Source organism: Tinamus guttatus, unplaced genomic scaffold, assembly GCF_059628265.1.
Source record: "Tinamus guttatus ecotype Peru unplaced genomic scaffold, ASM5962826v1 Tinamus_guttatus_pri_ptg000169l, whole genome shotgun sequence".
In the NCBI taxonomy this organism is placed as follows: Eukaryota; Metazoa; Chordata; class Aves; order Tinamiformes; family Tinamidae; genus Tinamus; species Tinamus guttatus.
Window position 1 is genome coordinate 759,647 of NW_028288703.1, and position 16,512 is coordinate 776,158.

The following is a 16,512-nucleotide window of genomic DNA, read 5'->3' on the forward strand; positions in this document are numbered from 1 at the left end:
TCATGTGAGAGGTATTTTAGTTATACAGAGATAGTTATTTTACTGCTTGTCAAATCAATCTTATGTGTATCCCCACTGCCATTTTCAATATTTCCTCCGTACCTCACAATCGGTTGCATTAGCTATGATTTGGTTTCCAAATAAGTTAATTTGTTGAAAGAATAAACATGATTTTAGCTTTCCTATATTAGCTTAAAACAGTGTTTTTATTCAATTAATCCTTTTTTTTTTTTTTGGAAAGAATGAAAGGGTCTCTCATGCTGTCCTTGAAAATGAGGGGTTTTGTCTTACAATTACAATTGCTTCCGTGAAGGTAATGTAAATCATAAACCATCATCTGCCACAAGCTGGAAGGGACCAGTCTGCATCCACCCAAAGGCCAAGTTCTCCTCTGGAGTGAGAAATTCACACTGATTTTTGGCCAATGTTTGTGTTTTCTTTGACCTATGCAGTAAAAGTACATCTGCAAGTACTTGTAGAAGACAGGTATTTCCTGACCCAGATTATGTGATGTCAGAAAAACAGGAGGAAGGATCCTGGCTCTGGTGGGTTAGGAGACGGTGTCTCTTGTCTCACTGATTACATCTTCCTCGCACACAGTTTGGAATCTGAGCTATTTCTGGTGATGCAATGCGGGTTTCTGACCTCGGGCCCTGTTGCACTGATGCCATCTCAGTGCTGAATCATCAGCACGATGGCTGAAGAGGCAGCATTTAGTTTCTGGGGCCATTCTGTTGGTGAGGGAGCCGCACTGGAGCTGCGAGGGCCCAGGGCGTTTCGTGCTCCAAGCCCTGCAGGGAACTCCGACGTTGCGTGTTCAGCGTTCTGGTGAGCAAGGCAAGGCTGGCAATGCCTGTCTCTGCATGGTGTGGCATGTGTGGTTGTAGACTACCATGTCATAGAATCATAATGGTTGGAAAAGACCTTCAAGATCATCAAGTCCAACTGCAAACCCATCAGCACCGTGCATGCTAAAGTCATGTCAGAGAAACCCAGCCTGGCCAAGGTGTGGGTGGAGGTTAGCCACATTGAGAAGCCAAGGGGAGCACAGAGCATGGCCTAACTTGGGCAAATGAGCTGACAAAACCTACCAACCCTCCTGGCCACGCCAGACACACAGCGACTTCTCCATTTACCCATGATCTGCAGCGCCCGTGTTGCACATCCCACCCCTGGGCCTGGGCACACTTGGGACGGGTCCATGGGCAGGAGGTGGCAGTGTCTCATAGAGCAATGCCCTCCCCTGCAGAACTGCACCCGCCAGCACTTGCTGCCACCTCCCTGGGGAGCCAGACACGAGGGCAGAGCCGGGCACAGCGAGGGCCTCGCTCAGCCCGGCGCCGCGCTCCGCACGCCCTTAGCAAGGCCCCAGCATGGGACGCATCCTGCGCGTCTCCTGCAAAGCCAGCAGCAAAGAAGAAACATGGCAAGTTCCTCACGGCAGTGCCCAAAGGTACTGTATCTGGGATAACAGCAAGGGAGACAGCCAGCACGAGCTCTCTTCAGACAAACTATTTCCCAGAGGCTAATGGCAAAGGAGAGAGAGAAAAACAAGTACTGACAGTTTGCTGTAGGAACTCAAAGAAAAAGTGGACAAAGCTAGAGGAACTGGGCTCTTTGTCAGCATTTAATCCAGTTCAGAGCACGCACTGGTGCATACAGATTTCCTTTCCATGGCTGGTGAAGCTGGGTATGGTCATTTGGTAGGAGGCAGAGGATTTGGATTTCAATTTTGTACCCTTTAGAATCCTGTGTTTTAGGAAAAATTGGTCTATAACATATATTAGGTCTTAATCTAACATAAAAGGCACAAGCTGGTGGCTAAGACCTTCAAAGAAACAAATCCTCATCTCTAAAGGTGAAGATTTTTTTTCTGTTTTCAATGCAGAAAAGTTTATTGGGGGATAGAAGGCTTCTTTTGGCTCTCAGAAACCAAGGGTGAGGCACAGCCTTCCTGTCCCTACCCACAGAATTCCCTGTTTTATTTTTTCCATCCCTTTTCAACTCCTGTCCTGAATTTACAAAGTCATTGATTTATGAGAGGCTATTAGAGTAATACAGCAGTATTAATATACCACTATACACATATTTTAATGCAAGACAAATAGCTCAACCACCTGATATCGCACTACAATAAAACTATCAAATCACTATTGCAGACTTTCTCTTTGCAGAAGATAGGTGTTTCAGATTATATGTAGACTATTTTCTAAAGCCTATAGGAGTCAATTAATCTTTGGCTGAACCTGCAAAACACAACACTGGAAGAGGGAAGATATACAGCCAGAGCCACTGCAAGCATTTGTGAGCAGGAGGCAGGAAAGCTGACTATAAAAGACAGAAATGGAAAGGAAAATTCAATTGCAGGGTACAATAGGCAAAATCGGCAGATATGTTGAAGTGATTTTAGCTCAATGTACCAGCAATGCTCCCCCAGGTAGGTGCAAAGGAAAAAAGGGAGGGTTAGCCAGTAAATCTTAAGCACAAAACCTGAAAACAGCCAGTGTGGCACAGCATTAAAAGACAAAACGCTTTCTCATCCCCTATCTCCCAGCTACAAACCTCCAAGAACTTGTGATCTACTAAAAAGGACCCCTGCTACTTGGCCTCAACTACTATCACCCAAACTTACGTTGTGATGAAGCCAGATATTTTGCTCTGCCTGCTGATGCCCAGAAAGCCTGAAGGCTGGTTCTGGTTGCCACCATGTCATGCAGAACGGAAAGATCAACACAAGACACATGTTGATCCTCTCCATCGTTGCTCTAGTCCTTAGGTTTGCTCAGCTCTTTCCTGTTCTCCAAGAGATCACTGGCTGTAAATGGGATGCTAGAGGAAAATAACAAGAAGCAATTTAAGCTATTTAATTATAATTCAGGAAAAAAAGTGTACCTGGATAGATGACACTAAACCGTGCTGTGTTTGGTATTAATGTTTCAAGTCAACATGGTGGATCTTGATGTTAAAAATACTTTTTTACAAGTTTGAACATCATACCAGGGTATACGCCCAACCATCTGAATAAGAGCAGTGATTGAATTAGGACTGAGAAATGTATTCCTGGCTAGTTTCAAATTAAAAAGGGCTCTTAAAAAGGTACAAATGAGGCTAAAAGAATTTATTTTTCCGGTTTCTGCGCTATAACTCCTTTTCCATCTCCTCCTCTATCTTCTAAGTGCACTACCTTATGAATGAGTGAGCAATAAAAGAAGTATGCCGTGGCTGGGAGGGAACTCAAGATAACAAGATAGTGCAAAACGAAAGCCAAAGTTGGAGCAGATGTAAATCTGAATACAAAACTTTCTCATATCCGAGTTTTAGAGTAATTATTAGGTGGACAGTTTGCACCAAAATTTCATTACTAATATGAAAACAGGAAAAGAGGAATACCAATTATGATCTAATATACTCTATGTATCTATCAAAATCTTGGACCTACACTTTCTTACATGTGTTTAAAACCAGTCTTCACACCAGATGTACTTACAGTTCATGAACTAAAATGCAAATCAAGATTGCATTTAAAATCTAGTTTTTCATTGAAAGGGAGCAGAGAAAGAACAGCAAGTGAAAGCTACTACAGACTCTCCGAGGTCAGGCAATAGCAATTTCCATGCCCAGCTGACATGGGACAGCCTTAAGATCTAACTGCTAAGAGACTGCACAGTCTCTAAATAATTTAAGTCTTCCAAAAACTGAATGCAGTGACATTTTGTCAGTGTCAGTGCTGGCTGATTATCTTAAGATGTGCTCTAATCCTTCCCTACCGCCAATTTATGCTGAGATTTTAGACTTGAAGTCCCAGTGTCTCTAGTCTTCAAGCTGGACTTATCTCCCTCAGTTCAGACTGCCAGTTCTAGCAGCAGCCAGTCCTTGCTCCTCTGGAAAGGCATGTGCTTGCATGGTAAGTTTGCCAAAAGCCCAAACCAAAGGGGAGAATTTACAGTAGATACATTGCATAGCAGATTTCCCTATCACTAACCGCCTTCCATACCCGCTAGGCTACTCATTTTCAGTGCTACATGGATCAGCTGGGGTTTCTCATGGCAAAAATTCATGTGGCCACTCCTTGAACCCAGATAATCCCTCTGGCTGGACTGCCTACTACTGCTATTTGCCAGGTTAAGCAGAATTTAATCAGCAACATTATTCTGTTCTCTTTCAAGCCAATACCAGTGTGATATTCAGTGCTGGAAATAGACCTTTCTTTTTCAGAGCATCAACCCAGCACTGCTCTTAAGTTAGGCCAGCTATAGGGCTCAGGATAGACAGCAAGAACTAAGCTGATCTCCAGTTTTACTTGTCAAGGACTGGATTGGTAAACAAGCAGCAGAAGAGAGACGATATGTGTGTAAGGTTTCAAAGGATGCAGAGGTTGAAAGGAAAATGAAGCCTGCTACCTTCAAAAGAAAAGTAGTGACAATTCAGGCACAAACAAGAGAAATCCTGATGGGGGAAAAGAGGGACAGAGTAGAACAAGCCAGGATGCTGTTTGAGATGCTCCTATAGTATCTTCTACAATATTAAGGAGATATTAGATTTCGTTTTTTTTAAACAAGAATTGATGTCAAAACATGAAAGCAATTCCTTCTCCTCACTCATCCTTTACGCTCCAAGATAACGCCAGTTTGCCTGCAAAGTAGCCTAGGCATTTTGCATGCTCTTTTATTCACGTAAGAGGAGGCGCTTCAGAAAGCTCAAAGAACAGAAGATTATGGTGCACTGAAACAATACTCAGCTTTTCAAGTTAGAGCATTAACTTGCCACATTTTAGAAAATCTGTACAATAAGCCATCATCTGATTTGTGTTGCTGGCTAATGAGATCAACCAACATAAAGATAAGAATTGATAGAGTTTATCTGCTTGTTTACACCTTGCACCAGCATAGATCATTTTTACGTTCAAGAAGTGGAATTAAGTTTCCTTTTCCATCCCAGTTTACAAAATATCAAGTTCTGGTACGTATCATTGCACTTTCCAAGTATTCTGCATATTCTGTGCAGGTGCCATAACAAAGATGTGATTTTCTGCTAGTTCATACTTTTACTACCATATGCCAAAAACTGCCAAATACACAAATAGGAAGCACTACACAATGCTACAGCAAAGCAATGCGAAACCAAATTGTGCTTAACATGGATTCCATTTTACTTTCAGTCCATAGGCTGCAAAATTGGGCAAAGTTATCTTCCCTGCATAACTCAAGGAATCAGCCTCACAGGCAGAGTTTGTGGAGTATCTGTGGAGCGAGGAAGGAAAATCCACAGTTTCAGAGGGAACCTGAGACCTGTGCGTGGTAGCAGCTTGTGCTGGAGAGGAGCGTAGCCTGCGCCTCTCATTCAGGATGCTTCAAATAACCCTGTGTTCTCTGTTCTAGATTCTGGAAGAAAACATGAAGTTGGAATGCAAGTGCCATGGGGTATCTGGATCCTGCACCACCAAAACTTGCTGGACAACTCTTCCCAAATTCCGGGAGCTGGGCTACATCCTTAAGGACAAATACAACGAAGCAGTTCAAGTGGAACCAGTGAGGGCAAGCCGTAACAAGCGCCCGACCTTCCTTAAAATTAAGAAGCCGCTTTCCTACCGCAAACCCATGGATACTGATTTAGTGTACATAGAAAAGTCTCCCAATTACTGTGAAGAAGACCCCGTCACGGGCAGCGTGGGGACGCAAGGACGGATGTGCAACAAGACAGCCCAGCAGTCCAACGGCTGTGACCTGATGTGCTGCGGCCGCGGCTACAACACGCACCAGTACTCGCGCGTGTGGCAGTGCAACTGCAAGTTCCACTGGTGCTGCTACGTGAAGTGCAACACGTGCAGCGAGAGGACCGAGGTGTACACGTGTAAATGAGCACGCGGCGGCTCTGCCGCGGCCCCAAGTACATTTGCACACGCGCTCCACGTACCTGCGCGAGACTGCAGCAAAGACCGGCTCTTGCAGCAGAACTGCTGGTGAAGAGATCCCTGTCTTTTCCTCTTGTGCTTTGCTGCTTGTATGGATACACTCTTCGGACTCATGGAAGTCAACCAAGAAACAAAGACAACCCACCGCCAAGCTGCCTGATGTATAAACTAGAAAAAAATAGATCCTGTCAGCCAACCTGCACCTCTAGAGCGTAACGTTTTGACTGCCTTGTGAAGAGATACCAGCCAGAGGAACAGCTCTGAGCTTGGCAATGGACTCTCTTGGTTTTGGAAGAGACGGTCAAGAACTTCAGTGCATAAGGATTGGGGAGGGATAGGGGATCCTCCCCGGACAGGGGCTTTGCACAGCGCGGGGTGGACAGTGCCCTGGTGTGAATTGCCTGTGTAAGTGTGTGCGTGATGCTGAGTTGGGCTTCTGCACTTGTGAAAAGCTTCTGCTGGTCGGGCCCATCTTCCCGCTCCCTTCCCTTTGCTACGGCAGGGAGACCTGCTGCAGTTTCTGTAGGCGCTGCTTTATCTGCCCTTTGCGTGCGCGTGTGTGTGTGCTGCGGATTCCAGCACAGGGATTTGGGACATTTGGGCATAATAATAGCAATATTTAACAATTTATTCAGATAAAACTAATATTAATTTATTTAATTAAAAAGAACTCTACCGACATTTTTGGACCTATTCTGCAGTTAAAGTAGATAGCTTGCTTTCTTTGTGGAATAATTTTGTAGAAACAGCAAGGAAAAACTGGAGCTGTATATATTATTCTTTACTGGGATATTTCTATTAGTTGGACTTGCAGGATATGTTCTACAGTGCTGGATGTTTAAGTACAAAAGCTGGCATCTTATATATATGTACATACACAAACACACTTTTTTTTTTTTTTTTTTTTTTTTTTTTTGTGTGTGTGTGCTGTTTGCTGCTAGTTGTCTGGAACAAAAATCAAATGGTAGAGGTTTTAAATCTTTACCAGATTTTTCTTTCATCAATTAAAGAAGCATTAAAAAATCCTGTTTGGAATATATCTAGAAATAAGGAACTCCAGACAAACTTCCATCTTTTGGAAAAAACAACCGTAGGATAAGAGAGTATATTTTGTAAGAGGCTATTTTTATATAAATATTTTATTTATACTACGTCTGCTTGTTCAACCTGTACTTTTTCTCAAAACAGACATAGTTTGTAATGCTTAGGCTGTTTGACAGAGAGGCGCTAACTGGTCCATGGACACAGAGCAGCAAGCTGGGGACACTCAGCTGCACTGGTGGAGGTGGCAGAAAACGGAATGAACTTTCTCTCCGGATGTGTGTACAAAGTGGCTCTTTTCCTGTGGTTCAATTTGCAGAATATGCAAAACAAGAGCAGGGTATGTAGCATCAATTCTGTCACTTGGCTTGAATTCATGATTGGTATTAACTGGATGCTCATTTATCCCATTCAGGAAAAAAATCCGAATTAGCTTCCCACATGCGTCAGTCATTAAACTGTGGCGTTATGACTAGCAAATGTGCTGTGTGTGCTGTCAGTTAAACCTCTATATTGTGTTACTGTCAAATTTGATTTTAGTCACTGCAAGACTGTAGACTATGACTGTAAAAACTAGCATGACACATCGCCTGATTCTCATAGATAGGATACAATGCATACTTTTTATCCAACTCTTTTGGGCTTCTACATTATTCTTTCCCCGCAAAAGGACAAAAAACCAGGAAAAACCTCCAGGCAAATACAAAGACTGCTCACTTGATTTTCAGGGCCTAGAGAAACCATCTTGTGTTCCATTTTTGGCATCTCCTTTTTCATCCCTTCTTATTTCTTCAGCTATTTGTGGGGTAAATACGTTCCTACTTTTAGGATCATTCTGTTCCTCCTGCTTGATTTGTTTGCAAGTGATAAAGAGTGGTCTGATGGTAATAGCATTTTCCGCTGGTAAAAGCATGGCCCAGAGCTGCTGGTGGCAGGGGGGTTCTTCTCTTTGGGGTTCTCCCCTGGTTGAATAAGGTGAGGAGCATCACCAATACAGGCAGCAAACTGCTGGCCAGCACACAGTGCAGTTCCCTGGCTGCTGGTAGCACAAGAAGCATCATAGAGAGCAGAGATTACAGACATACACACTAATCTTCCCGGGGCAAACCTCCCACCTAAGATTGTTAAAAATGTTTCAAAAATTTAGTATAATAATCTAAACTTTAAATAATTTGCCTGATTGTGGCATGATTTTTTTTAAACTCTCTTACACAAAACTCACAAACCTATACAGTACCTGCTGCTTTCAGTGCACAGTTAGGATTAGTTATGAAGTTTCTTTGCAGGCCTGCAGCTAGGAAAAGTATTGGTTTTCTACATTTCAAAGAGCACCATGAAGGATCAAAGTAAAACACGATTAGCAATTTACTTTCAAACTTGTCAACATAAAGCAATATAAAAGCTTTTTTTTTTTTTTTGTAATGGAGTTTATGCTTTTAGGCTGTGTAAATTCTATGCATCAGAAACCGGTAAGACATAAAATGCAATGACGCACATACCGTATGGATATTAATAACAACGTTAGAAGTATGGTTTAATAAGATAGATCTGATATTTCATATTGCAAATCCGCTTCCCACCACCCCACCAGCTAATTTTTATCGGGCTTTTACTAAAAAGGATACACACCACAATCAAAAGTGCGTTTTCTTCACCAATTAGAGTATTTTACAAATTGTTACTATTGCAATATGTTTTTATGATAGGAAATTAATCTGTAAAACTCCTGTTCTCTCTATATTTCAATAGCCAATGCTGCACAATGTACAGCTAGCAGATTAATTATTAAAGAAAAACTATCCTTAAATAGTTTTACTCACAATAATAAAGAACTGGACACACAGTGAAATGAATCTGATCTACCCTTTTCCCTATTGTTTACACCATTCCTGATGATGGATGCATTAATTAGAGAAGACTTCAATTGGTCTGATTCACTGAACTCCACAAGGTGAAGTATGAATTCAGGAGCAAGGAAAGCCACAGGTTGCGTTCAAGTAGAAAGTACTTGGAAATTTGGCCGTGTCCTTGTAGATAAGAGAAATCTGGCCCAGCAGAATCTGGAGTTAATTGGCCATTCCCTAAATGTGCTTCCATGGCATGAGGAACAAACAGGAGAAGGAGAAAGATTTACGATCCTGCCGATATTCCTCCCCGCGCGACAGTTTGCTCTTTGTCCCGCGGGATAGACGAGCTCTGTCTGCGCCCGGCGGAGGAGCGGACACGGCGGCGGAACGCGCACAGCCGTGGGACAATGCAGCTCTCCAGGGAAAAGACATCTTTTCAGCGCCGCTGGACAAGGGAAGTGCCGGATTGTGTCCCCCCATTAATAACCTAACAGAAGCTTTTAAAGAAAACATACATTCAAGAGGCAGGAAGAGTAAAAGGAGTAGGAGGAGTAAGAGAACAAACATAACTGCAAGCTGGGAAGCTATTTTTTATGAAATTTCACTTCCTTATTTGATATTGGAACCTGAATTCATGGAAAAGAAGCCATTCTGCACTGGAATTCCTAAGCATGTTTTAAGAATTTTACCTCTCAGTCTTTTTTTAAAGGAAAACTAACTCGATTACAATTAGCTTGAATACCTGAATACCTACATAAAATACAAAACAAACAATGTTTTTCTTTGCTATGTAGACAATCTTTCAGCAGTGATAATTAGAATGAAAACATCCTTAAAAATCTAATCTGAAGTGGCTAGTTGGTAAAGTTATTCTAAAGACACATAGTTACTGAGACAAGGAAAATAATAAACATACAAATGAAGATGCAGCAATTCTGACAGTATTTGCATGCTTATTTGTTAAAGCAGGGAAAGATGCACTGTGGATGTCCAAAATGAGCGTCCTAACAGAGCCCAACCAAACCCGCAATCCCAGGACAACCTGCTGAACAACAAGTCCTTTAGCAGGACCAAACTGCTGATGCCTAGAGAGGAGAGGCAAATCCTGACCGATTCCCTGGTGCTGACCAGCAGGCAAGCAGTCTGATTCGGGACCTTTAACATTCCAGAACTTCCCATAATTGAATCAAGCACTGGATGCTTCTCACACAGCAGAAGACCAGACTATAGAGCTTGTCTGGACTCTAAAACATTCCTCCCTTAACTCAAGGTTTCCTCAGATAGTTCTCAATATGGGAAGTGATTTAATTCACTGCCCCAGTTTATGATCTCTGGGCAAAATCATACCAACAATTCCTCAAAGGCAAACGTTTTAATCCCAGACAAAAACTTAGGAAATCCTTCTCCTGGAAACAAATGCTAATAGCCAATGATTAGTTCCAAGTCTATCTGTTCATCATTTTAACTTAAAGAACCCCAGATGTTGGAAGAAGGGAACCAGAACTTCGTGGTGCCCCTGCCTTGAACTGTTGGGAGATGCTACTTTTTAATGTCTAAAGGCTTCTTTTGATGCTTTGCAGTTTTCTGTGAGTACTTGTTTTTGCATTTTGTCGCTGGTACCTATTTATGGATTCATTACCATACTTGGAGTGATTAGGAACCAGGAGATCAAAAATGCATCCTGGAGAAATCACACTTAGAACTATAACGTGGTGTATTTGCTATCTATGCTCAAAAATCCCTATAATTTATCTCCCTTGATCCTGTACTTTTGTCAGTAAAGTCACTGTAGTACTTTTGTCAGTAAAGTCACTATATTACACTCTTGTTATGTAAGATGCCTGCTTTGTAAAAAGGTTTGATTTCTGTGGGAGAAGATGAGGTTACACTGATCTTTGAGAAAATGTTTTCAGGACTGTGTGCACAAAATACAAGTGTAAGCTCAAAAAGATGCTACCAAATCTGTGTGAGTTATCTGCAATTAGTGGTGCATACTGCAATTCTCTTTGCATGGGAAGTGCAGTATTTTTTTTTGCTTCCAAGACTAGCTTGCACCCTTCCCTCCACCAAGGAGCACGTGTGTGTAGGGTGTTAGAGCCGTGGTTCATGCTGTGGTTGCTGATGTGGACAGTCCACCAGCACCATCAGCGTGCAGAGCCTCTTCCCTGCTCACGGCAGGCACTTTTTTGGAGGAACACAACATTATGCAGCTTCCTTCCAGACTCCCCTTTCGCCAGTGTGCCTGCCTGCTTGTTATTTTATTATCTCCAAGCACCCAGAGTGTTTTTTGGTGTCCTGCGCACTCCTCCACGTTACTGCTGGCTTGTGCACCTTCATTTCCTCCCTGCGTGTGAGCATACAGGATGCTAGAAGAGAACATGGGGCACCTAAAACATCTGCTGTAATGTACCTGTAATACTGCAGCCCAACACAAAAAACCTGGAATTACTTTGGTCATCTAATGCAATTTACCATTTCACTCTTGTTGACAAAGCCACACTGATCGTTATTTAACATGAAGTTAAAGTGGACCAGAACAGATGTTCCATAATTGACAAACTTGTATAATAAATCATAGTAAAAAACTGTGAAGAGACAGTATTGAATTTTGTTCTCCATCAGAGAGATTCATCGCTTTAAATGGGACTGCAGAAGGATTGTGCAGTGAATGGCGTCTGATATTACCTGTAAATCACATTTACTCACTTTCACAGCCTTTTCCTAGTCTCTCATTTTTCCTATTCTCCCAACGTTATTTTTGAACTTGCTTTCACATGATGTCAGCAAACTGATTGTTTTGACTATTAAGACTTTTCGTATGAGTTTGGCAGATCCTTTATGCCATTTATCCTTTTAGCTTGAGATCCTTTCTTTGCTTACACAATAAGAGGTGATAAATGCCATAACATTTTTGGCACTTCAGTGACAAAGCAGATATCTATTTCTGGCCTCACAGAGCTTAAGGAATAAATTAAATCAAAACCCATTAGTGAAGCGTCTGCATAGTCTCCAGGGTTACTTTTTAAGCTATCGTGTACTGTGGCTTGTTCTTAGTGGTGGAAGGTGGAGATTCTGCAAGCGATAGAATCAGTGTCTTGCAGAAAAGTAATTCCTATCACACTTCAGCAGATTGAAGTGCTTTCCAGTACAGAAGGCAGTTCATCAGACAAGCAGTACTCTTACTAAACCATAAAAAGAGATTTGAAGAAGCTAATGGTGTGATATAGACAGGATGCAGCGCAGAAGTGTTTCAGAAAGCAAAGAAGGGAGTTACATAAGAAGAAAAAACATTAAAAAATTCTACAGGAGGAAAGCAAACTGAGTCCATCCAAGAGAAAAGAAAGGTCTTGGTTAAACAGGCCCACCTGAGCCCAAGCTAAGGCTCTCTACCTGGTGTACAGCTCATAGCGCAATTTCATTTGGCTCAAGCCAAATCTAAGGTATTTCTCAGTGGGCTGTGCAAGGAGGAAGGGGAAAAGCAGCTTGCACTTATTGGAGGGGACTTCTGGCCAGCAGTAACTACTCCATGTTATCAGTAATAAACCTGTTTTGTGCATTGTTTCTTGCACTCATCCTATTTCCTGCTGTCTCTGTTGTTACGTGTAACCCTATGGAAATACACAGTCCAGGCTACATATCTGCTTGATTTTGAAATGCTTGATTTTGAAATGATTCAAATTTGACCAAACCATCTCAAACCAGAGTAAATTAAATATCTGATACCTTAAGACAGAAGTAATGGAGAAGCACAGATAGAGCTGTAATATGGATACAGTAGACTGTAATGACAGCACACAATGTCTGTAAGGGAAACTACAAAAATGTCTCATATTTTTTCAGGATTATCACCATAATTTCTTTTGAATTTTTATAAAGCCGTAGAGTCTAGATGTACAAATGTTCTGCACGGAGCCACTCTTGGTTAGCTACTATTCCCATGCACAGCCAGGAAATCAGGACACACAAAGCACAGGAAGGCTAACTACAAGACACAAAGGAAGTCTGTGCAAAAATTAGGAATACAGCCCGGATTTCTCAGCTTTGCCATGCTGTTTTAAGGAACTCAAGCAATGCCTGATTTGCCTACTTGTACAAAATACATATGCAGATCTCAGTGTTTTGGAAATAGGTTCACTGCATGTGGTATATAGCTGAAGTCAGGAGACTCCTCCCTCTTCTAACCTCATTAAATGCTAAGCACATAGTAATTAATATAGCTTCCACAGTAAGTATGAGTCGAGCACCAGGGAAAACATAGTAACCTGCTCCTCATTTTCTCTCTGCAAGTCACATCATTAGCAGAGATGCTACCCAAAGAAGGTAGCAGAGCACAGGCTTGTAAGACGGATGATGCAAACAGGAGTCCTATGCTGAGAGTAAATGACCTCTGGCAAACAGGAGCTCAATGCAAGCTCTAAGGGTCTCTGTAAAATAGAAGAAGTTACTGTGATGCTTCATCACTGAGAGCATATTAAAAAGTTAACAAATATTCTAACGGAAGCATAGGGCTGTGCTCAAGCCATTTCCACATCAAGACGCTGCATGGTGTTCTCTGCCACAAAGAGAGGGGGACGTGAGGCGACTCCCTTAGGTCATTGAGTCGTGTCCACTAAGTACAAATTGTGAGGCTTGGAATGGAAGCTTTAAAAAAAAAAAAAAAAAAAAAGATTAAAGCCTTTCTGAGAAGTTAGAAAGGCAATTTATCTGCTTCTCTCTCTACTTTTGTAATAAGGTTGAGTACCAGTCAGAATATTTTGATGCTTGCCCATCTTTAGTTACAACTCACATGAACTGGGTCCAGATTAAACAGTAAAGAGAAAAACTTCTCAGGACATATATTGTGTTTATTTAGGCCAAACCAACTTGGATGGAAGCACAAAATCAATCAAAGTCTAAAAGGAAGCTGGCACACTGTCAGTGCCTTAGCACATCTTAGCTGTGCTTCTTCCGTGAGAAAGGCAGCGGCAAGGGGCTGAGAAATTCTCAGCATTTATAACATAACATCGATTTATGTAACAACAAGATGAGTTAAGGTGATACACAGACCTTAATGGATGACCACGCACCAAAGTTGTCATTTTGATGACTTGTTTGGGCAGGAGTGATAGTGGCTGGATGATAGAGTATCCTCTCTTTATCCTGCCACAATGACATCTGCTTTATTCACAGATCAGCCACCAGTTGCTACAACAACGCCAGTGTGCTTTAGAAAATGTTGTTGAGCTGCTGAGAGAATCTTGGCTACCCATTAGCAAAATGTTAACTATGCAAAACCAAACAGCGTTGGGTTTTGTTGTAGGGAAGAAGTCAATGCTCTGCAATAAGTAAGAACGTCAAAAAGAATTTACATTCAAAAAGTAGAGAGGGGGTTTAACCCATGATATCACCATGATTCAGAAATCCCTCTGGAATTCATTCGTGAGACATTGGGCTCGAAGAAAAGAGAAAATAAATAAAGAGTTTTAAAAAGAAAGAACAAATACACTTTCCTCTAAGCAGCTTGTTGTTGCAGCATTTTAACATGTTCGTTGCCCCTTCACTTTTCCTGTTCATTGTGCTGGATTTTTACATAGTAATCCTTTGCTAATAGGGCTTTATTTATTTTCATTTATTTCTTTTCTTCTCACTTAGCATAGTGAGGAGATGTTAGATACTGTTAAAGCATGCTAGGAAATGGATTCAGAAACTGATAATGTCTCTCGCTTTCACTTCAGCAGAAGGCAAAAGACCTTCACACTAACATATTCCTTAGAAAGTCATACATAGAAAATGTATTCGCAGGCATTTGGAGGAAAAACAGTTTTGTCCTCCAGCCAGCTATCACACGTGAGAGCGAGACAGCGTGTGCTGTGCTGGAGAAGGCAGGAGCGATGCTGGCAGTAGGTCACATTCCCATGAGGAGGTAGCTGGGGTTGGTGCGGTGAAGACATATGGCCCAAGACACTGCAATCTCCAGCTGCTAAAGCAGCTACATTAAGGAAGATGCAACGTTCAGAACAAACTTCTTCCAAATGTCAGGAATGCAGCCCTTGTCATCTCCCGAGTGATTCACGCTGGGCTATTGAAGATATTCTCAGTATCTGTAACGTGGCATCCTAGCACCGAGAGGGGTTTGCTCTGCTCCTGATTCTGCTTTTTTCTTTTGAAACAGAGCGGCTCTGTTTCTCTTGATCATGATTTCTCATCCTCCTCGAAGTTAAGCGAATATAATTCTTAACTTATTTTCCAAATGACTCAAACAATTTTCTTCCCTTTGTCTCCCCCACAAGATCAGATTGATTTTACAATGTGTGGTACTTCAAATTTAACTTCATTAAATGTTTATAATATTAAGAGACTAATGACAAACCCTGTTGTATATATAGCCTGTATGAAGTGTCCAAAGACCTGAAAGGACTGAAATTCAAGTCAACTCCTTGAAAACTAATTTCAACACCTCTTCTCATCTTTAAAAGTCAAATAATACAACTATTTTAGGGTTATCAGTCTCATCGAATAACAAAACTCAAGTATTATAAATTCTCAAGTATTAATCAACTGCTCCAGCTGAGTATCCTAGTCAAAGAAATTTTAACCTGCTGATTACTGGTAGGATACATGTGGAAAATATATAACAGTATATATTTTTACTATGTCCTAAATACTTGTTACAGATCCCTTTCCAAAGTGCCTTACTGGGGCATATCAACCCTCAGCTTGATTCTGTAATAGCCACTTTTCTGATATGACTGCAAAAACATATTTTTAAAATGAAGAAGAGACCTATATTTTATTGCTTAAGCCCTCTCTGTCATATATCTGTGTAGATGGTTTCCTCCTCAATCCTGAGACTTCTGCTTCTTTCAGAGATTCTTTCTAGAGCTATTGGTCATCACTCCTTGGAAATCAAGGGGCAATGATGAACACTAGTACTAATGCTTCCATAATATTATTTATCTCTGCAGAATATATATTTTTTCCAGAAGACCTGAAGAGTTGACATCAGCTTACAGCAATTTATTGGTATCTTGAGCAAGGTAATGGTGTAGGCTCTATGGGATGAAATATTTCTAGTTGGTGATAGAATTGTTTCACCTACAATTTGGGAAAAACAGTCCTGGTTAAACTGTAGACTTCATGCTCAAAGAAAGACCTTCTGGATAACTGCATCATCTACTCTTAATATTTATCTGCAGCTACTCACAAGCCTTCCAGATATCTTCAGCACACACTGAATTACTCTTTTAGTGGACCTTCTCTATCAATTTTACAACTGGGAAAAGAAGCATTTTGCTTTCTAAAGTTCCTAGTACAGCCTGAACTTCAGAAGCACCAGTAGCAAATAGTTTTCATAAACTGATGGCTTCAGGTGGCCCAATGCCCACACCTGAAATTGCTTCTCCAAGTTGCCTGTTCAGATGTGGTGGGAAGACACTTCCCAAGTGTGAAGAGGACAAACCCCACAGAACTGCTATATACACTCAAGAGGCTAAATATCAAACAGGGAAACAGGTGTGTAACAGGGGGCTAACAGGTTGTTCAAAGCTTTTTAGTTTGTTGGTCTCATTATACCTTCCCAACTTCATCCAGAAGCACTGTCAGGCATATTGGGGTAGCTAAGCAGTAGATGAAATTCAGATTTCGCTGTTTTCATCCATATCTGGAATGAGTACTGAGCTCAGCTCTTAATATGGTTCAAGACTTAACATGGCTCAAGAACACATCCAGCAGCTC

General features: G+C 41.5%; 1 protein-coding gene across 1 annotated transcript in view; it reads left to right on the top strand.

Moving 5' to 3' along the window:
* The window catches only part of WNT7A (Wnt family member 7A), a 30,744-nt gene extending 24,880 nt beyond the window's left edge, over positions 1-5,864 (top strand). The window contains exon 4 of the mRNA XM_088522882.1: positions 5,379-5,864. Within this exon, the coding sequence (XP_088379008.1) occupies positions 5,379-5,858 (480 nt within the window). The 3' untranslated portion in view covers positions 5,859-5,864. The remainder of the gene's footprint in view (positions 1-5,378) is intronic.
* Positions 5,865-16,512: the final 10,648 nt, after the last annotated feature.